Below are 26625 nucleotides of genomic sequence, written 5' to 3'. Positions count from 1 at the left end.
CACGCGGGTCCGCCCCTACCCCTCCTCTTCCGGGTTCCTGAGTCGCGTGCGTCGGCAACGGTAGTGACGCGTATTGCCGAGAGGATGGCGGACGCCGGCTTACGCCGCGTGGTTCCCAGCGACCTGTATCCCCTCGTGCTCGGCTTTCTGCGCGATAACCAGCTCTCGGACGTGGCCAACAAGTTCGCCAAGGCAACAGGCGCTGTGAGTCCCGGGCATGATTCGTGGGCTGGGGTGGGATGACCACAGGGCTCCGGGCCCTGACATGCTTAGGTTTGCAGGTAGGAAGGTCTGTGGGGTTCGCCAGCCCAGTGTCTGCCAGGCCTTTGTGCCGAGCACTCGGCGGTGGCCGGAAAGCCTGGAGTCTCAGCGTCTCTTCCACGATGTCTGACTATATGGCGCTGAGCTTTGTTGCTTTTTTCTGGTGAGTGGGGCGGCGGTGGCCGCGTGGGAACCTCGTGGCCTAGGTCACGTGGCTGGCGGAGTGCGGCGAGGCGGCAGCGTCGTGCCCCACCGGAGGCATTGGAGGCTCCTGGTTCTTTCTTTGGGCTTTATGTTGGCTGATGCCGAGCGTGACTTGACCTTAACTCTCAATCGAATTTACCCGGGACTCAAAAGATAAGTAAAATTGCTTTAGAAATAATGAAGGCTGGGATTTTTGTTATTAAAGAAGAAAATGAACGAGTAGAGGCAGGGTTCTGCTTTTCGTTTTACTGAAGCAGGATTGAGCATCATAGTTCTCTCTACAAAGCAGGCATAGCTGTTGGCTTGAATCTTTGACTTATGGCATCAGACAAGTCTAGGTTTGGGAACAGCCTCTGCCATTTTTGAAATGTATAATCCAGGCAGCTTGCTTAACGTCCCTGAATCTGTTTCTACTTCTATGGGGATGTCATCATCCACTTTATAGGATTTTTGTGAGTAACATGATATGTACATATACAAAGTGGCAGTACCGATGTCTGGTGCTCAGGAAGCATCAGTGAGTGAAAGCTGTTATCTTAGTTATTGTACCTTAGGATGTTCCAAAAAACAAGTAAAAGGAAGATGACCAGGAATGTGAAAGGTTTGGAATCTACATCTCAAGGAAAGACATGACTGCATGAGAAAACACCTTGAGGGTAGAGTGGAGTGGTATGGTAGTCCTTAGTGGTCTTAGTCTTTGACTAAGAAGGTAGGCTTGTTCTTTGTGGTAGAATCAGGCTATGCAAGTTGAGAGTCAGATCAGCCTCAGAAAGGGCTGCCTTAAGCTGGGGCAGCCTGCCATGTGATCTGATACAGCTGCTTTCATATTGGAACTGTTTTGACTGTTAGGGAGGCTGCAGAGAGTGGGTTGGATGGAATTGGGCCTTTCAGAATCAGAAATCTTTTTTATGTGACAAAAACTAATCTCTGGAGGGTTTACTAAGGGCAAGATGCTATTTCCAGATGCTAAGCCCCTTATATGCATTATTTTTTATCTTCTCAACAAGTTAATAAGATGTGTAGTGTCATCTATCTAACAGGGAAGGAAACAGTCTCAGAAAGATTAAATGACTTATTTTTCTTTTAATTTTTATTCATTTATTTATTTTTGGCTGCATTGGGTCTTCGTTGCGGTGCACAGGCTTCTCATTGCGGTGGCTTCTCTTGTGGAGCACGGGCTCTAGGTGCACGGGCTTCAGTAGTTGTGGTAGCATGCAGGCTCAGTAGTTGTGGCTTGAGAGCTCTAGAGCACAGGTTCAGTAGTTGTGGCACATGGGTTTAGTTGCTCCGTGGCATGTGGGATCTTCCTGGACCAGGGCTCGAACCCATGTCCCATGCATTGGCAGGTGGATTCTTAACCACTGCGCCACCAGGGAAGTCCCAGATTAAGTGATTTGCTCGGGGTCACACATTAATAATTGGCAGAGGTGAGTTTCACATCTACTCATCTAACTTTGAGCCAGTATTTTTGTATATACTGTAACGCCTTGCCACTTTTTGGTTACCAACTTATAATCTATATCAGTGTAATAGCTGAATGCAATTATGTACTGAATACGTAACATAGATTTTTACTAGTCTTCTCTTGGAGGATGGTTTCCAGTGATTTGGAATTATAAACCACGTTGCCGCAATCATCCTCCTGTGTAGATGTTTGTTTCATGGGTAAGGATAAATTCTTAGATAGTACACTGATAGAGTAAAGGGAATGTATGTTTTTAAAGGCTTTGATAAATAGGATTGACAGGTGGGGGAATAGATAGATGGTGCCAGAGACTACAGGGATAGCCCAAGTTTTTGATACCAAAAACTGGGAAATACGTGAATAGAATATTTTTCTCCTAATTTATGCAAGTAGGAGAAGTCTTACAGAGATGTAACATTTATATCAAATTAAAAATTTCTTACTCTGCTCTCTCTTCTCTTACAGACCCAGCAGGATGCCAATGCCTCTTCCCTCTTGGACATCTATAGTTTCTGGCTCAAGTAAGTATCCTCTGTGCTAGTGTGGCTGTTTTCTCCCCCCAAGTAGGCTGGACTGTGTTCTTTGGTTTGGGAAGGTCCTGATTCCCCAGGAGTTAGCCTAATCTACCCCAACAGGTCCACCAAGGCCCCAAAGCGGAAGTTACAGGCAAATGGACCAGTGACTAAGAAGGCTAAGAAGAAGACTTCATCCAGTGACAGCAGTGAGGACAGCAGTGAGGAGGAAGAAACCCAAGGGCCTCCCGCTAAGAAAGCTGGTAAGACCCAGCAGGGAGTTGTGGTTCCAGGAAAAGGATTTGGAGGCTGTCTGTGCTAAATTTCTGGTTCTTACTGGGACCTGTACTTTTGTTCAGCTGTACCTGCCAAGCGGGCCAGTCTGCTTCAGCATCCTGGAAAGGCTGCAGTCAAGGCATCAGAGAGCAGCAGCAGCAGTGAAGAATCCAGTGATAATGAGGAGGAGGACAAAAAGAAAAAGCCTGTCCAGGTTTGCAACTTTGAGAAGGAAAGGGATTGCTAAGGGATTGGAAAGAAGAAACTAAAATCTTGGTTTTTAGCTTGATGGTGTTAGGTATACAACAGGTGATTACATGGTTTTTCAGGGAGGTTGTAGAAGTATGAGGTTTGGGAAGGATTATGTGAGGTTGAAGTTGAGCCCTGAATCTAGAGGAAATTCAACCCGTTCTGCTTGCCTGGCAGTATTGGGTTTCTCTGGGATACTGTCAGGGACTCCAAGAGTAAGAGAATATGTTTTATGGACAGGTACAGGGAACTCTAGACAGGGAGTGGCAGCGACAAGGCCTAAAAAAGGGGGCACCTAGGAAGCTTTTCTACCTTAGGATGTCCTTTGGGTGCCCTGAAACTCTTGCTGATTCTCCTGGTTGTGTGTTTTCTCACAGAAGGGAGTTAAGCCCCAAGCCAAGACAGTCAAAGCTCCTCCTAAGAAGGCCAAGAGCTCTGATTCTGATTCTGACTCAAGCTCAGAAGATGAGGTGCCAAAGAACCAGAAACCAAAGACAACACCCGTGGCAGCTAAAGCTCAGGCTAAAGCCCTAGCCAAACCAGGTATTGTTTATGTTCCTAGGAGGCTGGACTGGGGACCAGGTTGCCCTGGGGACTGATGTGAAAATTCCTTAATTCAGCACAGGAGTGAAATAGCACTGGATGTTGAACTAGAAGTATTGACTGGTGTCATTTTTTTAAAAAAAGAAACATTTTCCTAGTAAGTAAAAAGTTTTATTGTTAGGGACTAGTAACTACAGAAATAGTCTGCAGTGAGGGAAAACATGTTTTAAAGACTTCAGAGGGCATATTCAAATAATTTGCATCATATCATTTTTTGGAAGACAGGTTTATTCCTGAAATTGGGCAAGAAATTCATCCTTTGATGTAGTAAACCACAGCATTCTCCTTCATGCTTCCTCCAGAGGCAAGAGAATTGACAGACTCCCAAGTTCTGTGCTAATAGGAAGGAGGTTTTTATGGCCTTTTAATGTTTTGATACTCCTTTTTTATTGTTGTTCATTAGTTCTTGTCTTTTATTAACCAGTATACGATTACTTATATTTTGGTTTCTTGAAACAATAGATCAGACAACATTTGCCACAATAGTGTCTGTCAAAGTGGCTGGCCGTGGAAACTCCAGCACCGCATTCATCTGAAGGGCACTCCTGACGCAGGCGACTGATTTTGCCATTTTCATCCACCTTACAGTATTTCAGGACAGCCAGCTTAGCCTTCTTTCTCTTATGCTTGTTCTTCTTGGGAGCGGTGTAAGACTTCTTCCTTTTCTTAGCACCACCACGAAGTCTCCACACAGATGAAGAATGGACTCTTTTTTTTTTTTTTTAATTAGTTTTTTTTTTCGTTGAGTTGGGTCTCCGTTGCTGCGTACGGGCTTTCTCTAGTTGCAGCGAGCGGGGGCTACTCTTCGTCGTGGTGTGCGGGCTTCTCATTGCAGTGGCTTCTCTTGTTGCAGAGTATGGGCTCTAGGTGAGCGGGCACATAGTTGTGGCACACGGGCTTAGTTGCTCTGCAGCATGTGGGATCTTCCCGGACCAGAGCTCGAACCCGTGTCCCCTGCATTGGCAGGCGATTCTTAATCAGTGTGCCACCAGGGAAGCCTTTGGACTCCTTTTGAATGTTGTAGTCAGACAAAGTATGGCCATCCTCCAGTTGCTTGCCAGCAAAGATCAGTCTTTGCTGGTCAGGAGGGATTCCTTCTTTATCTTGGATCTTGGCCTTTACATTTTCTATTGTATCTGAAGGTTCAACCTTGAGAGTGATGGTCTTCCCTGTCAGGGTCTTCCTGAAAATCTGCATCTTGGCGGCGGCACCACTGCCCATGGTGGATCCGAAAGATGTCTTTGTACTCGCTTACATTATTTCTTTTTTCTTAGGTATACCAGCTCGTCCAGCACCTAAAGTAGTCAATGGCAAAGCAGCTGGTAGTAACAGCAGCAGCAGCAGTAGCAGCAGCAGCAGTGATGATGACTCAGAGGAGGGGAAAGCAGCAGCCGTATCTAAGAAGGTATGGACCTTAATATCTAGCAGGAAAGAAGGGACTGGGGACGTTGGTAATTGGGGGGTCTCCATTGCATGGCAGGATTGGTTGGGTCAGTATTTTCCTTTGGTAATTGATTTTCTCTGTGTGATGCAGACTGTACCTAAAAAGCAAGCTGTGGCCAAGGCCCCAGTGAAAGCAGCTGCCACTCCTGCCCAAAAGAGTTCCAGCAGTGAGGACTCCTCCAGTGAGGAGGAGGAGGAGGAAGAGCAGAAGAAAAAACCCATGAAGAAAAAACCAGGTGACTGGACACGGGGAGTCAAGCTGGACGTCTGTGACCAGGGCCCAATGGCAGGAGGACCTCTGCAGTCACCGCGTGGACCTTGGCATGTGTCAGCCAGCTTCTCCCAGAGAAAGGAGAAAGCCACGTTGCCTTTTATAACCTAGACTCAGAAATGGCATGCCATCATCTCTGCCGTAGTCTATTTGTTAGAAATGAGTCACTAATCCTAGCCCACCCTCAAGGGATAGGGAATTAAGCTCCATTTCTAGAAGGAAGCTGTATCAAAGAATTTGTGTATATATTTTAAAACCACCACACTGTCCCTTTTAAACAGGTCCCTATAGTTCAGTTCCCCCGCCTTCTGTTCCCCCACCCAAGAAGTCCCTGGGAATTCAGGCTCCCAAGAAAGCTGCAGAGAAGCAGCAGCCTGTGGAGAGCAGTGAGGACAGCAGCGACGAGTCTGGTGAGTCATCACCTGTGGTGAGTGGGTCTGGGGAGCGTATGAGGAGTAGGGAGGGAAATGGTTCTGTCCCTTCTGCTTTTTTTTTTTTGGCTGTGCCGCGCGGCTTTTGGGATCTCAGTTCCCTCGCCAGGGATTGAACCTGGACCACAGCGCTGAAAGCCTGGAATCCTGACCACTAGGCCACCAGGGAACTCCCTGCATCCTTCTTTTCGTTGCCCCTGGTTGGATTGGGACTCTGGACCCAGCCTAATGCCATAGGTTCTCTCCAGATTCAAGTTCTGAGGAAGAAAAGAGACCCCCAGCTAAGGCAGTCATCTCCAAAGCAACTACTAAACCAGCTCCAGCAAAGAAGGCAGCAGAGAGCTCTTCAGACAGCTCAGGTAAGGCATAGGAGGCCCTCAGGGCAGTGGGAGCTCCAAGGGCTCCCCTCAGTCTGATGTGGGGAGATACTCACTCCATCCTCTCTGTCTAGACTCCGACAGTTCTGATGAAGCTCCTGCTAAGCCAGCCAGTACCACCAAGAATTCCTCAGGTAAGCCAGCTGCCACTCCCAAGCAGCCTGCGGTTAAGCCAGCTACAACTCCCAAGCAGCCTGCAGCCACTGGCCAGAAGCCTCTGACCAGAAAGGCTGATAGCTCCTCCAGCGAGGAGGAGAGCAGTGCTAGTGAGGAGGAGAAGACGAAGAAGACTGTAGCCACCCCTAAGTCCAAGGTGATGGCCAAAGCAGCTCCGTCTTTGCCTGCCAGGCAGGCCTCTCAGGGTGGTGGGGACAGCAGCTCTGATTCAGACAGCTCCAGCAGCGAGGAAGACGAGGACGAGAAGACGCCTAAACCCCCAGCCAAAAAGAAGCCACAGAAGGCAGGGGGAACTGTAGCCCCTTCCAAACCAGCCTCTGTGAAGAAAGCAAAGGCCGAGAGCAGCAGCACTTCTTCCTCTGAGGACTCCAGTGAGCAGGAGGAAGAGGAGAAGCCCAAGGCCAAGGGCACTCCAAGACCACAAACCGCCAAGGCCAATGGCACCTCTGCACTGACTGCCCAGAATGGAAAAGCAGACAAGGACAGCAACGAGGAGGAGCGGGGCAAGAAAAAGGCAGCAGTGGCAGTTGCTAAGCCAGGTCTGTATCCAAAGAACCTGCCTCCTGGGTTTGTCCCCTAGATCAGGATGGGCTCTACTCTTGGGGGTGGGATAGGGAGCCGAGGCCCATGACTGGCTTCCAGTTAGTTGGAGGCCCTCAGTGTGGGACCCTGGGAGGAGGGACAGGAAACTGGTCTCCTGAGTCTGGCCTTTTGTTTTGTAGGTTCAGGAAAGAAGCAGAAGCAGAATGAGGCTGCTAAGGAGGCAGAGACTCCTCTAGCCAAGAAGATAAAGCCCCAGACCCCCAACACATTTCCTAAAAGGAAGAAAGTAAGTTGCCTTATTTTCCTCTCAGGAGCCAGCGTTTAGAGTAGAAAGAAAAATTGCAAAGCACCTTGACAGCCCTTTGCCTGGCCTGGCATAGGTGCTGTGGTTGTAGCTCCGGAGGGCCTTCCTGACCAGAAGCCCACTCCATCCTGAATTTCCTGCTTCATTCTTCTTCAGGGAGAACGAAGGGGATCCTCCCCATTCCGAAGGATCAGGGAGGAGGAGATTGAGGTGGATGCTCGAGTGGCAGACAATTCCTTTGACGCCAAGGTGAGGAGAGAGAGGGTCTTCACCATTCTTGAGGGGGTGTGGTGAGAGAGGGTAGCTTTTGGTTCTGGTTGGTAGGAGGTTCTCTGGGTTCGGGTTGCCTGGAGCAGGGAGAAGAAACTGACAGGGCCCTGGCGTTGTCCTTCTGTGTGCTAACCACCTGTCTCTACTTACCAGCGGGGTGCAACCGGAGACTGGGGGGAGCGAGCCAATCAAGTTCTGAAGTTCACCAAAGGCAAATCCTTCCGGCATGAGAAAACCAAGAAGAAGCGGGGCAGTTACCGGGGAGGCTCCATCTCTGTCCAAGTCAATTCTGTTAAGTTTGACAGCGAGTGACCGTGGACCATCTGTAGCACAGCAGGGGTGATGATCTGAGACCACTCACTTTCCCCAGTGGACCTGGGAACCCTCAGCTCTATCGGGGGAGGGTCTCAGTGAGGAGAGCAGTTTAGATTAGGTCTGAAGGCTTTGCGTCGTAACATCCTCTAAGGTCCTTTTCTGTGTTTGTGGTTTTGTACAGATTTGTTTTTGAGTGTTGGGTAGCAAGGACAAGGTAAGGGGAGTGTTCTTTTTTAAGAAAAATTGTTTTAGTTGTCATTCTCCCTGTTTTGTGGAAGTTCTCATACTGAGAAATTTGTATATTTTACATTAGATTATTTCTTATTGATTTTTGTTGTGGTTTTCAGAGGTGGGTTCACAGATTAAAATCTCAGCTATCTTCCAAGATGTGGTAAAGGTCACATTATGAATTTTTATAATTGGAGAATTCTGTCTATGGGAGTGCTTGTGTCCACATTTCATCCTTTCTACCCCTCAGGGCCCTGGTGAGGGGTGGCTAAGACTGGTTAATGTATTTATCTGTTAAGCATGAACTATGTACCTCATTCGTGGGGTCTAGGACTGAAGTTTTCAGCCAGCATGGACTTACCTACTTTGGCGGATAAAATTTACTGTTTTGTTTCAGGCAAAATTCTGGTGTGGTGTGAATGCCGTGGGGTCAGTCTGAATATTTCGTTTGCTATAATTTTATTATTACATAATGTTTGTGATATGTGTTTTTTAATTTGAAAGCATAAACTTTTTTATTGTTCAAAGACAATTTTTGATTGGCTTGACCTTTAAGAGTGTCGAATACTAAATTGAGGGCTACATCTTATTTTTTTACATTTTAGAGAACAAAATAGCGTTAATTTAATCTGAAAAGCACATATCACTTGGTATTTCTGTCTTGGTAGCAGTGGTGACACAAAATTAGTTTCTTGGTTTCATTAACTCCTACATGGTTGGGAATCACTGATCAAGAAAGTGAAAGAAGAAAACCTATAATTAAAAACCTTAATCCTCAGTAGAAATTAGGTTACATTATTCAAGTGAATTTATAGGTAACCTGTAAATGGAGGATGAGAAGAATCATTACAAAGCATTTTATCTGGTAATACTTGAGTTAGACTGTGTTGGGAGAGCATCCTAACAGGATTATTGTGTCTTGTAGTTGGTGCACGGGAGCAACTGATGTGCCCCCTTCAGAACCTTGATTCTCAGTAACAGTGGAGATAACAGTAAAAAACAGTGAGCAGAGATACGACTCTTAGGCCAAGCAGGCTGATCATAAAGCTGTAGGAGATGACTGTTGGCAGTGCTCAGCCAGAGTAAGATAGGGAGGAAAGTCGACGAGTTCTCCAAGTTCTCTGGGGCTGGTCTGTCCCTGTGTTGGGAAAGTGTGCCCTAGCTTTATGGATGAGTTGTAACTTAAGGATAGCTTCCCCTTGTTTGGGTTCCACAGATAACCTGGTTTTCTGTGTCACTGCCTCTAGGAAGAAAATGTGCTCTTCACGCTGACATACGTATTCAGTCTGCATGGTAAAAGTTCTACATCTTACTAAAAAGTAATAAGCTGGCTGGTTTATAATGTATCTTGGGAGTTTTATTAATGTGAGTCCAAAGCTCTCCCACCTCCACTCAAAACAGAACAACTTGGTTGCTAGTTGGAGGGCTGGGGCCCAGACTTGTGGGTTCAATGTGGAGCCTTCTTTACTATTCCTTATCTCATGATACCTTGTCTCATGGTGCCTTGTCCAGGTAATAGACCAGCCTGTGCGTAGTCTAACTTGGGGAATTGGCAAAGTGGCCCATGGGCCAGATCCAGTCCATGGCTTGTTTTTGTGTTGCTCAGGAGCTAAGAATGCTTTTACATTTTTTAAAGGGTTTAAAAAAAAAAAAGTGACAGACTTTATGTGACCACAAAGGATATAATGTTTACTATCTGGCGTTTTACAGTTTGCAAAACCCTGGCCTAAATCAGTGATTTCACAACACTGGCTGAAAATTAGAATTATCTGGGGATCTTTTAAAAACACTGATACCCAGGGACCCATCTGCTGATCGGTTGAGTCAGATCCTGGTGCTCTCTGGTGGATTCTGGGAGTTAAGATTTTTTAAAGCTCCTAGTTGATTCTAAAGAGCAACCAGAGCTGAAAACCACTAATCTAAGAGCATTTGAAAAGAAATGAGTTGGTAATTTTTCTTTCCTCCCCTTATACTTTCATTTTCAAATGTACTTGTTAAATCTAATAGTATAAAGTAAAAATTAAATTTCCGTTTTATCCCCGTTTTCTGGGACTTGATTCTTTTGTCTCTTCCAGAGAGTTTCACTGTGTGTACTACTACATGAATCCTCTCCCCTTTCTCCTCACACATATGGAGTAGCTTGCTATATGCAGGGTTTCATAACTTTGGAGCTCATTTTTAATGACCCCATTGTATGGAAGTAGCATAAATTATTTTAAGTAGTACCTTATTGGTAGCTGTTCAGGTTGTTTAAGTGTTTTGTTATTATAAATAGTGCCATAGTGGATATTTTATATGTGAGACTGACTATTTGTGTGGGTATTTTTATAGGAAATAGTCTAAGAGTGATTGTTGGGTCAGAGGATGTGTACATTTAACGTTTGTTCATCATTGCTCTCCAAAACCATTGTACCAACTTGTAGTTCCAACAACACTTTATGAAAGTACCTCTTTGCTTGCCCTCTTGCCAACACTTAAACAAGTTTATCTTTGCCACTTGGGTAAATGAAAATGCTCAGTTTTTTAAAATTGTGGTAAAAAAACACAACATTAAAGTTGCCATCTTAACCACTTTTAAGTGTATAGTTCATTAGTGTTAGCACTGACATTGTTGTGCAACAGATTGCTATGATTTTGACTACTTTAGATATTTCATGAGTGGAATCAGACTGCATTTGTCCTTCTGTGACTGGCTTATTTCACTTAGCATAATGCCCTCAAGGTTTACTCATGTTGTAACATGTGGCAGGATCTCCTTTTTCAAGGCTGCGTGATATTCCATTGTATGTATATACCACATTTAATTTATCCATTTCATTGTTTAGTTTCAGGGACCTGAATTCCTACCTATGCTGATGGGTTCTGGCAGTGTTGCTGAAATCCACACGTTAAGTGAATCACACACATGATGGCTCATGCCCATCTGCAGTGTACCTCATATGGACACAAAGCAGGAGACTTTCCAATATCCTTTTGTGGCTTTATGTTTCACAGGTTATATCCTCACTACTACCCAATCCTGTTAGGTGGATATTAACTAGATCATGGTGTCTCAACCTTAGTATTTGGGGGCTCTGAAATACTAAGAGTGTTTGAATGCCTACTATGTACCAGCCATAGAACTCCCTGAGAGCTCAGTGTCTAATAGGGGAAGTCAGAGATGGGAACAGTTCTGTACACCATGCTGAGTCCTGTCACCAAGGGTCACAGTAGCATCCCCAAGGGGACAGCAACAAAAGACTGACCTTGGCCCAGGATTCTGAGGAGGCCCAGGATTCCAGCTGCCAGGGGGGAAGAAGGCACATACCATAAAAGGAAGAAGAAATGTTCCCAGTGGGAGAAGAGAGCCTTTAGAATGGATCAGGTGGAGGATGTGTGGTAAGTAGGGGCAGGTTAATACTGTCTGAGGATTCAGTAGCAATGGCCTTTTGTACCAAAGTGAGGAGTTAATACTTTATTTTGTTCTCCTGAGTGTGTTAGGGGATTGCTAGTCCAATGCAGTGCTCCTGGCACTAAATACAGCTGCAGGGAAAGCAAAGCCCCTACTGACAACTGAGTTCTTATCCCCCTGCCTCATGCAAAGCTGGCTTAAGCTGTCTGCAATTACTGAAGAGGCCAGTAGGTGGGGCCCTTGCACACTGCAGGGAGCTGGACTCTATAGTTGAAGCTTGGCATTGTGTTACCCCACTTAACATTCAACAAATTCGGAGCATCTGCTATGAGCTTTTGGATACAGAGATGAATAAGACGTAGGTCCTAGTTTGAGGACCCTTGGTTCTGGAGAGTGGAGAGGAGAGTCTGTCATCTATGAGAGGTCATCTGTTACCTGAAAACCAGCAACAGGCAACATGGCTCATAGAGGAACCCTGATGTTCATGTGGAACTCCCAACTTTCCCCTCAGGTCCAACAGGGCACTGGAGCTCCCATAAGGGGGGCCAGCCACAGGTCCCACTGCTTATGGAAACTGCAGACCTGTGTCCTTCCTATGCCTGGGAGCTCAGAGGCCCTGGTGCTCTCTCCTCTGTCTCCCCTCCTCTCCCAGCAGGATTGAGGAGAACATATGCCAGGCTTCCATCTTCTAAGTGTATTGGAGGGTAGGTAGGGTACAGAGTATTTCAATAAATTAGCCTGTCAGACACAGAAATTCATCCATTCAGTAAATATGAGTGCTTACTATATACCAGGCACGTAATTTGTGAGAGATGTTAACAAAATCATGAATGAACAAAAAACCAGACACAGTCCCAGCAACCAAAGTTTACCCAGTCTAATGAGGGGCAAAGATATTAATCCACACAAATAAATGTATAAATATAAACTTCAGTACAATGAGGGCAAGGTACGAAGAGCTGTGAGCACATGTGACGGGAAAGTAGCCCACATAGTGGTGATACTTCCTCACGGACTGGGTAGCCATGTAATCTATCATCTAAACTGGGATGCTTTTTTTTTTTTTTAAAGATTTTTTTTTTTGATGTGGACCATTTTTAAAGTCTTTACTGAGTTTGTTACAATATTGCTTCTGTTTTGTTTTGGTTTTATGGCCTCGAGGCATGTGGGATCTTAGCTCCCTGATCAGGGATCGAACCTGCACCCCCTGCATTGGAAGGCGAAGTCTTAACCACTGGACAGCCAGGGAAGTCCCTAAACTGGGATGTTTTTGAGAATGAAGGGAGAGAGATTGATAATTAGGCTGAGAGGAACAGGTGTGGATTGAGACTTTCCCAGGCAAGTCAGGACATAGGGTCACTGTGGTAATAGATGTCTTCACTGAGGAAGTGATGTTTCAGCCCAGACTTGAAGGTGAGAGTTAATTAGGTGAAGGTGTTGATGTTACTGACTTGGGTCCTTGGACTCTTTAATCAATAGAAGTTGATAAGAGACCATACGAGGTATTCAGGCAAGGCTTTATTGGGACCCACGCTGTAGCACAAAGGAGGGAAAACAAGTAACGGGTTCCCTTGCTCGCTCTCCGAGGAGGGTGGGCTTGTTCCTTAAGCGGTGTGAGGGTGGGGGTGGATGGGTGGGTTAGGCTGAAGGAGTGGCTTAGGTGGTCTGCCCACCCGCTTGGCGGTGCTGGGATCATGCAGAGTACCCTGCTTTTGCTCCTGGCTCCTCAGAAGTGGCAGTTGGTTTGTCGTCTTTTTGTATCTTATTGTTCATAGTCCCTTATAGTTTCTTGGTATTCTGTTGCTTGTCTAGGTGCAAGCACTCCAGTAAAGGGTCCCAGGTCCCAACCTGTCTCAGTGGTGCAAGATGAGCAGGGCTGTTGTGTTTTTTTCAGTGAGAAGACACAGCATGTGCAAAGGCCTTTTGGTGAGAGGGAACATGATGGAGACCCCAGAAGGGGTCTGTGCAGCTGAAAGGCAGAGGAAGGAGGAGAGCAGTATAAGATGAGGCTTGAGAGGGAGGCAGGGACCGGGGTATGTAGAGCCTTGTAAGGCGTGTTTTATTCTGAAGGCAGTGGGAAGCTGTTGAAGAGTGTGTGCGTGTCTTAGTCATCTGGGGCTACCATAGCAAAATACCATAGCCTGGGTGCCTTAAACAACAGAAATGTGTTTCTCATAGTTCTTGAGACTGGGAAGTCCAAGATCAAGATGCAGGCCTGTTTGGTTCCTGGTGAGAACTCTCTTCCTGGCTTTCAGAAGGCTTCTTGCTATGTCCTCACATGGCAGGGAGAGACAGAGTAAGCTCTCTGGTCTCTCTCTTTTTTTTTTTTTGCGGTACGCGGGCCTCTCACTGTTGTGGCCTCTCCCGTTGCGGAGCACAGGCTCCGGACGCGCAGGCTCAGCGGCTACGGCTCATGGGCCCAGCCGCTCCGCGGCATGTGGGATCTTCCCAGACTGGGGCACGAACCCGTGTCCCCTGCATCGGCAGGCGGACTCTCAACCACTGCGCCACCAGGGAAGCCCCCCTCTGGTCTCTTTTTTACAAGGACACTAATCCTATCTTGGGGCTGTACCCTCATTACCTCATCTAAACCTAATTACCTCCCAAAGGCCCTGCTTACTGTTACCATCATGTTGGGAGTTAGGGCTTCAACATATAAATTCTGGGGGGCAGAGGAACACAAACATTCAGTCCATAACAGTGAGTGTATGTGTGGGTATCATTTTTTTTTATTAGGGAAAATTTCAAATATATAAAAGAATTACCAATACAGACAGTAATCAACTAACATTAAACATTCCATCAGTATCACCGAATGTGTTAAAGGCTGGTGACAGATTTGCATGCTGAAAAGCCAAATGTGGTTAGCATGAGAATAGACTGAAGGGATTTGGAGCGGATACTTTGAGACCAGTTAGGCTACTGCAGTAGGCCAGGAGAGAGATCCTTTTGGTGACCTGAATTAAAGTGGTGCCAAGATAGAGAAGATGGAGAGAGGTGGATAGATTGGAGAAATATTTAGGAAAAAAACTAGAACTTGGTTGGTGGGGTGGAGGTAGGGGAGCATTGAGGAAGAGTAAGGCATTAAGTGACTCTCGTACAAATAATAAATGCTGGAGAGGGTGTGGAGAAAATGGAACCCTCATACACGATTGGTGGGAATGTAAATTGGTACAGCCACTATGGAAAACAGTAGGGAGGTTCCTTAAAAAACTAAAAATAGAGTTACCATGTGATCCAGCAATCCCATTCCTGGGCATATATGCAGAGAAAATTCTAATTCAAAAACAGGACTTCCCTTGGGGGTGCAGTGGTTAAGACGCCACACTTCCGTTGCAGGGGACGCAGGTTCGATCCCTGGTCAGGGAACTAAGATCCCACATGCTGTGTGCATGTGGCAAAAAAAAGATACAATGTGCCCCAGTGTTCATAGCACTATTTACAATAGCCAAGACATGGAAGCAACCTAAGTGTCCATCAATAGATGAATGGATAAAGATGTGGTGTATATATACAGTGGAATACTACTCAGCCATATAAAAGGATGAAACAATGCTATTTTCAGCAACATGGGTGGACCTAGAGATGATCATACTAAGCGAAGTAAGTCAGAAAGAAAAATACCATATGATATCACTTATATGTGGAATCTAAAACACAACATGAACATATCTATGAAACAGAAACAGACTCACAGACATAGAGAACAGACTTGTTGCCAAGGGGGAGAGCGGGAAGGGGAGGGAAGGATTGGGAGCTTGGGATTAGCAGATGCAAACTAGTATATACAGGATGGATAAACAACAACTTTGTACTGTATAGCACAGGGAACTGTATTCAATAGCCTGTGATAAACCAGAATGAAAAAGAATATATATATGTATAACTGAGTCAGTTTGCTGTACAGCATAAATTAAACCCAGCATTGTAAATCAACTATTCTTCAATTTTAAAAAATGTTGGGGGCTTCCCTCGTGGCACAGTGGTTGAGAGTCCGCCTGCCAATGTAGGGGACACGGGTTCGTGCCCCGATCCGGGAGGATCCCACATGCTGCAGAGCGGCTGGGCCCGTGAGCCATGGCCGCTGAGCCTGCACGCCTGGAGCCTGTGCTCCGCAACGGGAGAGGCCACAACAGTGAGAGACCCCCGTATCGCAAAAAAATAAATAAATATTGGAACTATAAAAGTACTGGCTAATATGTCAAGATGCTTAAGAAGATCAAATTGGTGATTAGGTCTCTATTGCCACGAGATTGACACTTTCCTAGCACTTGATGATTTGCTTCACTCAAGGATAAGAAATTGATGACCTTTTCTTTTTGGGGGATTTAAAAACTATAGTCAAATGCTGTACCAGAACATAAAAAAACACTCTTCCAATTATTCGTTTTTCATCTCTCAAACTGAAATATTCAACCTGAGAATTTAGGATATGCTCATCAACATACTAAAGAACTCAAAGTAGTCTTTCCTTTTTTAAAAAAAAATATTTATTTATTTATTTATTTATCTTTGGCTGTGTTGGGTCTTCGTTGCTGTGCACTGGCTTTCTCTAGTTGCGGCAAGCAAAGGCTACTCTTCATTGCGGTGTGCAGACTTCTCATTGCAGTGGCTTCTCTTGTTGCGGAGCATGGGCTCTAGGTGTGCCGGCTTCCGTAGTTGTGGCACACGGGCTCAGTAGTTGTGGCTCGCAGACTCTGGAGCATAGGCTCAGTAGTTATGGCTCATGGGCTTAGTTGCTCCACAGCATGTGGGATCTTCCCAGACCAGGGCTCGAACCCGTGTCTCCTTCATTGGCAGGCGGATTCTTAACCACTGCGCCACCAGGGAAGTCCCAAAGTAGTCTTTCATCGTTGATAAATTAGTCTATAATTTCTGAGTCTAATTTAACCAGAGAGAATCATCTGACAGCCACTCAACGCTTGCTGTCTTTCCAGATGCCTTATTCTTGTGAGTTAGAATTTTTGTGATTAGGAAGAAATAAAGTGCTTAAAAAAAAAACCTAATTTAAACTGGAGCTCAAATTCTGTTTTCAAGCTAGATCTCAACTTGATGAACGAGTACAAAGCACATAACTCCTCACTAACATGATGCAATTAATAACATTTTTAAATTTTAAACTGTGTCTTGGGAGTTCCCTAGTTGCCAGTGGTTAGAATTCTGGGTTTTCACTGCCATGGCCCAGGTTCAGTCCCTGGTCGGGGAAATGAGATCCCGCAAGCCGTGCAAAGCGTCTTATTTTTACTACTGTAAACTGTGACATATATTTTAAGTGAAATTAAAATGTATTAGTTAATATTTAAGAAATGTAAAAAGGTATAAAGAATAATTTATTGAAAAATTGCATACCCATCTCTCAGCCTAATAAGCAGAATGTTGCCAGCACAGTTAAATTCCCTCTTTGTATGTATGTTAAGGCCGAATGTTAAGCCAGTATTAACATTAATAAGTACAAATTGTTAAAATATTGAAATATATTAATACTGGTTGGGAAATAGTTGCTGGCCTGTACCCTCTGAATATCTCCTCTCATTTCCAAATCCTTGACCTCTTTCTAAGACACACACATCACCTCCCTTGAACTGTTCCATAATCCAACAAATAAAGGGTTAATGCCTGGCACAGAGGGGCCTTTTTATATAGTCTTGTTTTTAAACTTTATATAAATTGTACCACACTGTATCTATTCTCCTACGACTTGCTTATTTCTCTGATGTGTTGTAGTTCACTGTATACTTCCATTTCTTTACTAATTCACTTATTAACAGGCATTCAAGTTGTGATGCTGCTGTGAACACTCTTGTATCTATTGGTGTACATGTGCAAGAGTTCCCTGAATTTAAACCTAGAAGGGAAAGTGCTGGTCATAGGGTAAGTGCATCTTCAATCTTCCATGTAATGCCAATTTTCCAAAGGTATTTACTAATTTACATTCCCATCAGCAGCTCAAGAGAGTTCCTTTTGTTCCATAGTCTCTCCAGCACTAGGTAAGTCACGTCAAATCAAAATTTTCTCCAGTCTTCTGGGTGTGGGATGATATCTTATTGTGGTTTTAATTTGAATTTCCCTGACTACTAATGAAGTTGAACACCTTTTCATATATTTAGTGACTGTTTGGAGTTCCTTTTCTGAAGGTGTCTACTTAAGTCTTTCATCCATTTTTCTGTTGGGTTTTCTGTTTTTCTCTTATTGATTTGTGGGAGTTTTTTATATATTTTGGATACAGTTCCTTTGTTGGTTTTATGCTGTATAGATATTTTCTTCAGTTCTGTCTTGCCTTACTTTGTTGTATTTTTTTTTTGATGAAAGAGAGCTTACTTTTTATTTAGTCAGATATGCCAGATATCTTGCATTTGTCTCTCCATATACACTATCCACCTTTCTCCACTGGCTCTTTGCCTAGGGAGGTTGACCTCTAGGAATTGCATCATTGGCTCTCTGCTTTTTGGCTCCTGATTGGGTTTTGGCCAATGGGGTGCCCCTGCAGGAAATCAGAAGGTGGAGAACGAGAGTAGGTATTTATTTTTCCTAGCCCCAAACTGCTGTGTTCTCAAATCAAAAGTCACTGCTCCCCTCAAGACAGTCTGCTCGGGACTTCCCTGGTAGTCCAGTGGTTAGTGGTAAGACTCCGTGCTCCCACTGCAGGGAGCACAGGTTCAATCCCTGGTTGGGGTAAGTTCCCACATGCCATGCAGCACGGCCAAAAAAAAAAAAAAAATAAGTCTCCTATATAAACTTTCCCTTGGGGATTCTGAACCTGCTCCTTACTCTCATTGCTTTTGCCCAAGTGATGGTAACATCCTTATAGATTGTTTCAGACCACTTTATTTTATTTTATTTTTAATTTTATTTTTTAATCTATTTATTTATTTTTGGCTGTGTTGGGTCTTTGTTACAGTGCGCGGGCCCCCTCAAGTTGCGGCGAGCGGGGGCCACTATGTGTTGTGGTGCGCGGGCCTCTCATTGCGGTAGCTTCTCCCGTTGCGGAGCGCCGGCTCCGGGCGCACGGGCCTCAGCAGCTGTGGTGCACCGGTTTAGTTGCTCCACGGCATGTGGGATCCTCCTGGACCAGGAATCGAACCCGTGTCCCCTGCACTGGCAGGCAGACTCTCCAACCACTGTGCCACCAGGGAAGTCCCTCTCAGACCATTTTAATTTGAGTGTGTCATCTGTTTCCTATTGGATTTCTGACTCATATAACATATTTATTAATATTTCCTTTCAAAATTAGTACTTTCATGTGTTAAGAAAATTTTCCTTATCCTGAAATAATAAAGATATTCTATATTATATTCTAAAGGCTTTATTATTTGTTTTCCTTGTTTAGGTCTATAGTTGACCTGATATTGATTTTTCAATCCTTTATTTATAGAGATTGTTTCATGGCCCAGCAAATGGTCTCTCTTGGTGACTCTTCCACATGCTTTTGAAAAGAATATGTATTTTGCTGTTGCTGGTGGAATGTTTTATAAATGTCAGCTAGGGCAAATTGATTGATAGTGTTGCTCAAATCTTCTACATCTTTGTTGATTTTTCTATTTGTTCAATTACTGAGAGAGGAAAATTGAAACAACTATGATGGTGGACTTGTCTATTTTTCCTTTATGTTCTGTTAGCTTTTTCTTCATGTATTTTGAAGCTATGTTATTGGGTACCTACACATTTAAGATGGTTATTTCATTGTTTTTCTTTCACATCTTTATTGGAGTGTAATTGCTTTACAATGTTATGTTAGTTTCTGCTGTACAACAAAGTGAATCAGCTATATGTATACATATATCTCCATGTTCCCTCCCTCTTACGTCTCCCTCCCACCCTCCCTATCCCACCCCTCTAGGTCATAACAAAGCATCGAGTTGATCTCACTCTGTATAACAGACTCTGGGTCCATCCACCTCACTGCAAATAACTCGATTTCATTCCTTTTTATGGCTAAGTAATATGCCATTTTATATATGTGCCACATCTTCTTTATCCATTCATAAGATGGTTATTTTTTTTAACATCTTTATTGGAGTATAATTGCTTTACAATGTTGTGTTAATTTCTGCTGTATAACAAAGTGAATCAGCTATATGCATACGCGTATCCCCATATCCCCTCCCTCTTATGTCTCCCTCCCACCCTCCCTATCCCACCCCTCTAGGTGGTTGCAAAGCACCGAGCAGATCTCCCCGTGCTATGCAGCTGCTTCCCACTAGCTAGCTATTTTACATTTGGTAGTGTATATATGTCAATGTTACTCTCTCACTTCATCCCACTTTACCCTTCCCCCTCCCCATGTCCTCAAGTCAGTTCTCTAAGTCTGTGTCTTTATTCCTGTCCTGTCCCTAGGTTCATCAGAACCATTTTTTAAATTAGATTCCATATATATGTGTTAGCATACGGTATTTGTTTTTCTCTTTCTGACTTACTTCACTCTGTATGATAGACTCTAGGTCCATCCACCTCACTACAAATAACTCAGTGTACTATAGAGCTTTTTAAAGGGTCCTGTGATGTTGGTAGGCACTGAAACATGAGTTATGCAGAGGCCTAGGAGTCATGTAAGGCGAGAACTGGAACCTGGCCCATCTTTAGAATTCAAATGTGAGCTGCCAGATAGCCTGAGGGTTTCTGAAAAAGTCAGAATCACTGGAAACCTTGAAAGATAAATTGTCTGCTGGAATCTGCTGGAGTGGGCTGGACAGTAGAGCAGAACTGGATTTTGTTCAGGACAGTGGTCCTAGTCTGTATACAGGATGTCCACAAAGTCTGGAAACATAGATGATAGTATTTATTATTTTCCAGTGGAAGAATTCCTGATGGTATAATGTCTCTTTGCTGGTGTTTCTAGACTTCATGGACTTGTGGTGGTCAGGAAACCTGACCACTTTCTGACAGCCTCTCAGAGAGCCTGTGTGTTCTGGTGAAGGGGGGATCTGTAGTGTCAAGGAACATCCTGAGTCTTTTTTTTTTTTTTAATAAATTTATTTATTTATGTACTTTTGGCTGCGTTGGGTCTTCGTTGCTGCACACAGGCTTTCTCTAGTTGCGGCGAGCGGGGGCTACTCTTTGTTGCAGTGTGCGGGCTTCTCATCGCAGTGACTTCTCTTGTTGCAGAGCACGGGCTCTAGGCCCACGGGATTCAGTAGTTGTGGCACGTGGGCTCTAGAGCGCAGGCTCAGTAGTTGTGGCGCATGCGCTTTGTTGTTCCACGACACGTGGGATCTTCCCGGACCAGGGTTCGAACCCGTGTCCCCTGCATTGGCAGGTGGATTCTTCCCTGCACTACCAGGGAAGTCCAGAAGCTTTTAGTTTGATGAAGTTTAATCTATTTTTAGTTTGGTTGCTTATGCTTTTGGTGTCATATCTAAGAAGCTTTTACCTAACCCTTGGTCTCAAAGATTTACTCCTTTTTTTTTTTTTTTAAGAGTTTTATGCTTTTAGCTTTTCCATTTAGGCCTATGATCCATTTTGAGTTAATTTTCTGTGTGTATGTAAGTAAGGGGTCCAATTTCATTCTTTGCATGTCGATGTCCAGATGTCCGAGCACTATTTATTGAAAAGACTATTCTTTTCCCATTGAATTGTCTTTGGGCTCTTGTCTGAAATCAGTTGCCCATAAATATATGGGTTTATGTCTGGCTGTCAGTTCTACTTCATTAATCTATGTCTACCCTTATGCCAGTACTACACTGTCTTGATTACTGTAACTTTACAATAAGTTTTGAAATTGGAAAGCAATATAGCATTTTAGGGAGGGGACTAACAACATCAGTTTATATTTTTAAGAGACTGTGTTGTGGGGTTCTTCAAAAAATTCAACATAGAATTACCATATGACCCAGAAAATTCACTCTTATGTATAAAACCCCAAATAATTGAAAATAGAGACTCAAACAAATACTTGTATGATAATGTTCATTGCGGCATTATTCGCAATAGCCAAAAGGTAGAAACAACCAAAGTGTGCATCAATGATGAATGGACAAACAAAATGTGGTATATGCATACAATGAAATATTAATAAGCCATACAAAGGAATGAAGTTCTGATACATACTACCACATGGATGAACCTTGTGAAGATTATGCTATGTGAAAGGAGCCAGATATAAATAGACAAATATTGTATGATTCCATTTATATTAAATATCTAGGATAGGCCAGTTCACAGAGTTGGAAAGTAGATTGCAGATTATCAGGAGCATGAAGTGCAAGTAATAGAAAATCATTGCTTAATGGATAGAGTTTCTATTTGGGGTTATGAAAAAGTTTTGGAAATAGTGGTGATGGTTGCAGAACATTGTAAATATAACTAATGCCACTGAATTGTACACTTAAAAACGGTTAAAATGGCAAATTTTGTGATGTATATATATTTCACCACAATTTTTTAAAAAAAGACTGCTTTGGCAGCTGTGAAGAAATCAGACTATAGGTTAAGGTTACTGCAAGAATCCAGGTTAAAGATGATGTTCTGTTTACCTTTCCAGGTCCACTCTATCATTCTCTACCCTGCTCTGTGCTCCAGGAAGCCGACCTGTGTTGACCGTTTAACCAGCTGCTAGACCCTCTGATTTCTGATTAAACTTGGCCAGTGTGGAGCACTGCCAACGTGGAGGACTGGTAAGAGATCAGAGGGTGAGGGGAGAATGAGATCAGGGTACTCTCCTGGTTCCCCATCTGCAGGGTTGCTGTGGGCACCTATATCCCTTGATGAAAGGCCACAGTTCCTGCCAGGCAGCCCTCTCCACAAAGCTCTCTCTGTCTCTGTATTCTAGTAATGGCCCCCCTCCCTCATTCCTTCTAGGCCTATAGTGGCCACCACTAGTGCACTTGTATTTCCCTATACCAGTTTATTAGTTTAATAGTTCCTTTATTAAACTTTCCTAGAATTCCCTGGCAGTCCAGTGGTTAGGAATCCGCACTTCCACTGCAGGGGTCATGGGTTTGATCCCTGGTCGGGGAACTAAGATCCCGCAAGCTGCATGGCATAGCCAAAAAAAAAAAATAAGAAAGAAAAAGAAATGGGGTTACTGTAAAGAGCTCATGGAAATTTGAGCAGTTTAACCTTTAAAAAAAAAAGGTTAATTTTAGCAATTTGAGTTGCTATCAGTTTCCTGCCTTCCTGATCAGGGTGGGTGTAGTAGAGAGAGCAATGGATATATTTGGAGGTAGAGCCTTGCGGTTTTGATGGATTGGATGGTGTGACAGACATGGATCCTGGCTCTTAGAAAAGTTCTCATAAATTGGAGGAGAAAGGACGTACAGTCTAGAAAAAAACACAGGTGCATACTAACTAACTGTAGTCCAGCTATAGCCTCAAGTTGCAAAATGGTTGGAGCCAGCTACTCAATGCACTAATCCATCTATCCCCTTATCTCCTTGCCTTGGGGACAGAATTGACTCTTCTCCAAGTCCTCAGATATGCAGGAGAGAAATTAGAGGGAATTGGTTGGTTTCCACAGAGGAATCAGTAAAGTGGGGGTCTCCCAAGGAAGCAGTGGAAATAGAGATTCCTGGAAACGATTCCAGGAAAAGGTCTAGTCAATTGGGTGAAGTGTCAAAAACCAGACACTGGCTTGAAATAGCTCAGCTTCCCAACCAGATGGTCTGGAGATAAAGGAGGACAACAGATTGTGGAGATATTCAGGGAGATATTCTCAGGGTTCATGAAGAAAAACCCTGTTATACCCAGTAGCTGTCCTGTGCCTATTCCATCCTGAAGCCATATACAGGATAAAATGGGGGCGATTACTCCATCACAGACCCTACCTCACTTATACCTCCCAGTTTTCCCCCCACTTTCTCTCTTTTCCCTGAATGCTGCTCTGCTACCCTGGCTCTTCCAAATGCTGAAAGGTACACATCAAACTTACATCCCTGCTAGATTGCAGAGCATCTGAGATCAAGGTGTTATTTGCATACTTCAGGTTTTCCTGAGTCAGACTGGAAACTCCTGCCTGGAGTAGTTCCCTTTGACTCAATATAGAGAACTCTGATTGGGGCGTAACTTCCACGACATGATCCTTAGGTCTTCGGCCCCTGGACGTGTCCTCTGGGGCCTGCTAGATGTATCAGCCCAGCCTCTCAGACCAGGGCCTCTTGAGTGGCCAGTACTGTAAACTTTCTTTTTTTGTCACACTTACTTTACTCCCACGAGAAGCACTGTGCTTCATCTTACTCCCTTCTATGCTGTAAGGATCCAGGCATCCTTTAGACATTTATCATTACGTCTTCCAGCTAGCTGTATGAACTTAGAGACATTACTTAACTTCTGTATGTCTCAAGTTGTTATTAAGTTCTTAACAATTCCTGGCACATGACACAACTCAGTAAGTGTTGTTGTTGTTATTATTATATTATTATTAACATAGCAGTATGTTCATATAACTGGTACAACCCACTTTACCAAATTTGACTGTTAAAAATGGTCACATTTCTCTCTTTTTAAAATTCTGAGTCTGAATTCAGTTTATTTTTATAACTGTTTTATTTTACTTTAGTTGTTTATTTCTTACCTAGATATTATGTGCACCCAGAAAAAATTCCAAAAAAGTAAAAAGGCCCACCACTTATCCCAACCACCCAGTTCCCCTCCCCACAGACAGCCCTTATACCAATTCTTTCGTTAAACTTCAAGGATATTCTATGCAATTACAGTCACAGACTCGGCCATTTTTTCCTTGTACAAATACTAGCCATAACAATGTATTTTGGAGAGCTTTTCAAATCAGTTCTTACTGAGTTGCCTAATTCTTCCTTTTTAAAAAAAAAAAAAGATTTCCCTCCTATTTTTAGATTAGGGGGGAATTCTGAGGATTAGGTTCCCCCCAATTTAGAAATTTGGTATAATTTTCATAAAATAAGATTCATCCATTTTAACAGTACAGTTTAATAAGTTTGGCAATTGTATATAGTCATGTAACCATCACCACAATTAAGATATAAAATGTTTCCATCACCCTAAAAAGTCCCCTCTTTCTCCATTGTAATCAATCTCCTCACCTAAAATCTAGCTCTGTGAAACCACTGACGTGCTTTTCGCTACTCTAGTTTTGCTTTTTCTAGAATTTCATTTTTATGGCATTGTACAATACGCAGTGTTTTTTGTTTTGTTTTGTGTTTTTTTTTGCGGTACACAGGCCTCTCACTGTTGTGGCCTCTCCCGTTGCAGAGCACAGGCTCTGGACGCACAGGCTCAGCGGCCATGGCTCACGGGCCTAGCCGCTCCGCAGCATGTGGGCTCTTCCCGGACCAGGGCACGAACCCGTGTCCCCTGCATTGGCAGGCGGACTCTCAACCACTGCGCCACCAGGGAAGCCCTCTTCTCTAGTTTTAAACAAGCATTTTATATAATTCCATTTTCTCTCTTCTCTTAGCATATTAATTATATTTAAAAAATATTTAGTGGTTTCCCTAGAGTTTGAAATATATATTTACAACAAATCTAAGTTCATTTTCAAATACACTATACCACTTCATGAATAGTGCAGGTATCTTATAAAAGTATTATGAATCCCTCCTTCCTGTCCCTTATAACATTGTTGTCATTCATTTCACTTATCTATAAGCTATAATCTCCCAATACATTGTGCTATTATTTGAACAATTAACTAATAGATCAATAAAATGAAAGATTTTATCTTCATTTATACCTTCTCTAACGCTCTTCTTTTTTGTTACATAGGTGCAAGTTTCTGACCTATATCATTTTTCTTCTCTCTGAAGAACATTTTATAATGTTTCTTGTAAGACAGGTCTACTGGCAACACATTCCCTCAGTTTTTGTCTGGGAAAGTCTTTATTTCTCCTTCACTTCTAAAGATAATTTTGCTGGATACAGAATTCTAGATTGATAGTTTTTTGTTTTTTGGCAGTGCTGTGTGGCTTGTGGGATCTTAGTTCCCCGACAAGGGGTCTAACCTGGGCCCAGCAGTGAAAGCGCTGAGTCCTAACCACTGAACCGCCAGGGAATTCCTGATGGTTTTTTTCTTTTAGCACTTAAAATAGTTCACTCTACGCACCTCTTGCTTGCATGGTTTCTGAAGAGTTCAACATATTTCTTATCTTTTTCCTGTATGTGTAAGGTCTCCCTGCACCCCACTGTGGCTTCTTTCAAGACTTTGGTTTTCTGTGGTTTGAATATGATATGCCCAGGTACAGGATTTTGGGTATTTATCGTATGTGGTGTTTTCTGAGCTTCCTGGATCTGTAGTTTGGTTCTGTCATTAATATTGGAAAATTGGGACTTCCCTAGCGGTTCAGTGGTTAAGTCTCTGTGCTCCCAATGCAGGGGGCCCAGGTTTGATCCCTGGTCAGGGAACTAGATCCCACATGCATGATGGAACTAAGAGTTCACATGCTGCAGCTAAGAGTCTGCATGCCACAACTAAAGATCCCACATGCTGCAACTAAACATGCTGCAACAGAGATCCTGCATGCTGCAACTAAGATAATGAAATAGTATACAGCTATTCAAAAAGATGCAGAAGCTCTAGATGTACCAATATGTGACACTCCCCAAGACATATTTAAAAGGCAACATACAATATGAAGGGAATTCCCTGTCAGTCCAGTGGTTAGAACTCCACACTCTCACTGCTGAGGGCCCAGGTTCAATCTCTGGTTGGGGAATTAAGATCCTACAAACTGCATGGCACAGCCAAATAAATAAATAAGTAAATAAATAAATAAATAATAAAGTTAAAGTAAAAAAATAATACGAAAAAGTGCTATCCTTTAAGAAGATAAATACAAATGAAATGGAGCAGGACCCTATGGTGCTTCCCCCTCATGTCCTCTGCCTGCCTTTTGTCTGTGAAAACAAAAAAAAAACCTTTAGCCAAAGAATAAGTTTAATCAGAGAAGTGAGAAAATACAGACACAAAGGAAAACAGTCCAACAAGGCTAAATAATAGGGCTTCCCTGGTGGCGCAGTGATTGAGAATCCATCTGCCAATTCAGGGGACACAGGTTCAATCCCTGGGCCGGGAAGATCCCACATGCCATGGAGCAGCTGAGCCCATGAGCCACAACATTTAGCCTGCGTGCCGCAACTACTGAAGCCCGCGTGCCTAGAGCCCGTGCTCCACGAGAGAAGCCACCGTGATGAGAAGCCCGTGCACTGCAACGAAGAGTAGCCCCCGCTCACCTCAACTAGAGAAAGCCTGCGTGCAGCGATGAAGACCCAACACAGCCTAAATAAATAAACAAAATTTGTTAAAAAAAAAAAAAACTAAATAATAATAGTTTAGTCATTAAGCATAATTAAGGACCTTTACTTCCTTCTCAATGGCTATAGATAATATTCTGAGCCAT

The 26625-nt window shown here is 43.6% G+C and overlaps 2 protein-coding genes across 6 annotated transcripts; one reads left to right on the top strand and one right to left on the bottom strand.

Moving 5' to 3' along the window:
* The first annotated feature begins 50 nt into the window (after positions 1-50).
* On the top strand, positions 51-26553 carry NOLC1 (nucleolar and coiled-body phosphoprotein 1). 5 transcript variants are annotated; one of them, XR_009559225.1, is made up of 15 exons: positions 51-204; positions 2396-2451; positions 2566-2705; positions 2802-2932; positions 3345-3510; positions 4845-4975; positions 5105-5249; positions 5566-5694; positions 5964-6074; positions 6167-6808; positions 6992-7098; positions 7273-7365; positions 7540-9222; positions 21798-21930; positions 26272-26553. XR_009559225.1 is itself a non-coding variant. In XM_060285852.1 (14 exons), the coding sequence occupies exons 1-13, from the start codon at positions 85-87 to the stop codon at positions 7696-7698; spliced, it is 2130 nt and encodes a 709-aa protein (XP_060141835.1). In that variant the 5' UTR covers positions 51-84; the 3' UTR covers positions 7699-7725; positions 21798-26553. The 5 variants fall into 5 exon arrangements, 2 of the variants coding, with proteins under 2 accessions (XP_060141835.1, XP_030721286.1); XR_009559224.1 differs by having other exon boundaries at positions 24995-26553; XR_004041457.2 differs by having other exon boundaries at positions 21798-26553.
* Positions 4002-4767, bottom strand: LOC115857932 (ubiquitin-ribosomal protein eS31 fusion protein-like). The gene is made up of 2 exons (XM_030865427.2): positions 4569-4767; positions 4002-4276 (listed from the first exon to the last, which is right to left on the bottom strand). Exons 1-2 carry the CDS (start codon positions 4765-4767, stop codon positions 4002-4004), a joined length of 474 nt encoding a protein of 157 aa, XP_030721287.1.
* Positions 26554-26625: the final 72 nt, after the last annotated feature.

This window comes from Globicephala melas, chromosome 16, assembly GCF_963455315.2.
Source record: "Globicephala melas chromosome 16, mGloMel1.2, whole genome shotgun sequence".
Classification (NCBI taxonomy): Eukaryota; Metazoa; Chordata; class Mammalia; order Artiodactyla; family Delphinidae; genus Globicephala; species Globicephala melas.
Note: the sequence above shows the minus strand (reverse complement) of the source record. Positions and strands in the feature narration are given on the sequence as shown.

Excerpts from the sequence above, each read along its gene's own strand:
- NOLC1 (XM_060285852.1), top strand. The coding sequence starts at position 85 with ATGGCGGACGCCGGCTTACGCCGCGTGGTTCCCAGCGACCTGTATCCC. Across the intron at positions 4,976-5,104 it reads CAGCAGCCGTATCTAAGAAG|ACTGTACCTAAAAAGCAAGC; the intron begins GTATGGACCTTA and ends TGTGTGATGCAG. Across the intron at positions 7,366-7,539 it reads ACAATTCCTTTGACGCCAAG|CGGGGTGCAACCGGAGACTG; the intron begins GTGAGGAGAGAG and ends TCTACTTACCAG.
- LOC115857932 (XM_030865427.2), bottom strand. The coding sequence starts at position 4,767 with ATGCAGATTTTCAGGAAGACCCTGACAGGGAAGACCATCACTCTCAAG. Across the intron at positions 4,277-4,568 it reads CATTCAAAAGGAGTCCAAAG|TCCATTCTTCATCTGTGTGG; the intron begins GCTTCCCTGGTG and ends AAAAAAAAAGAG.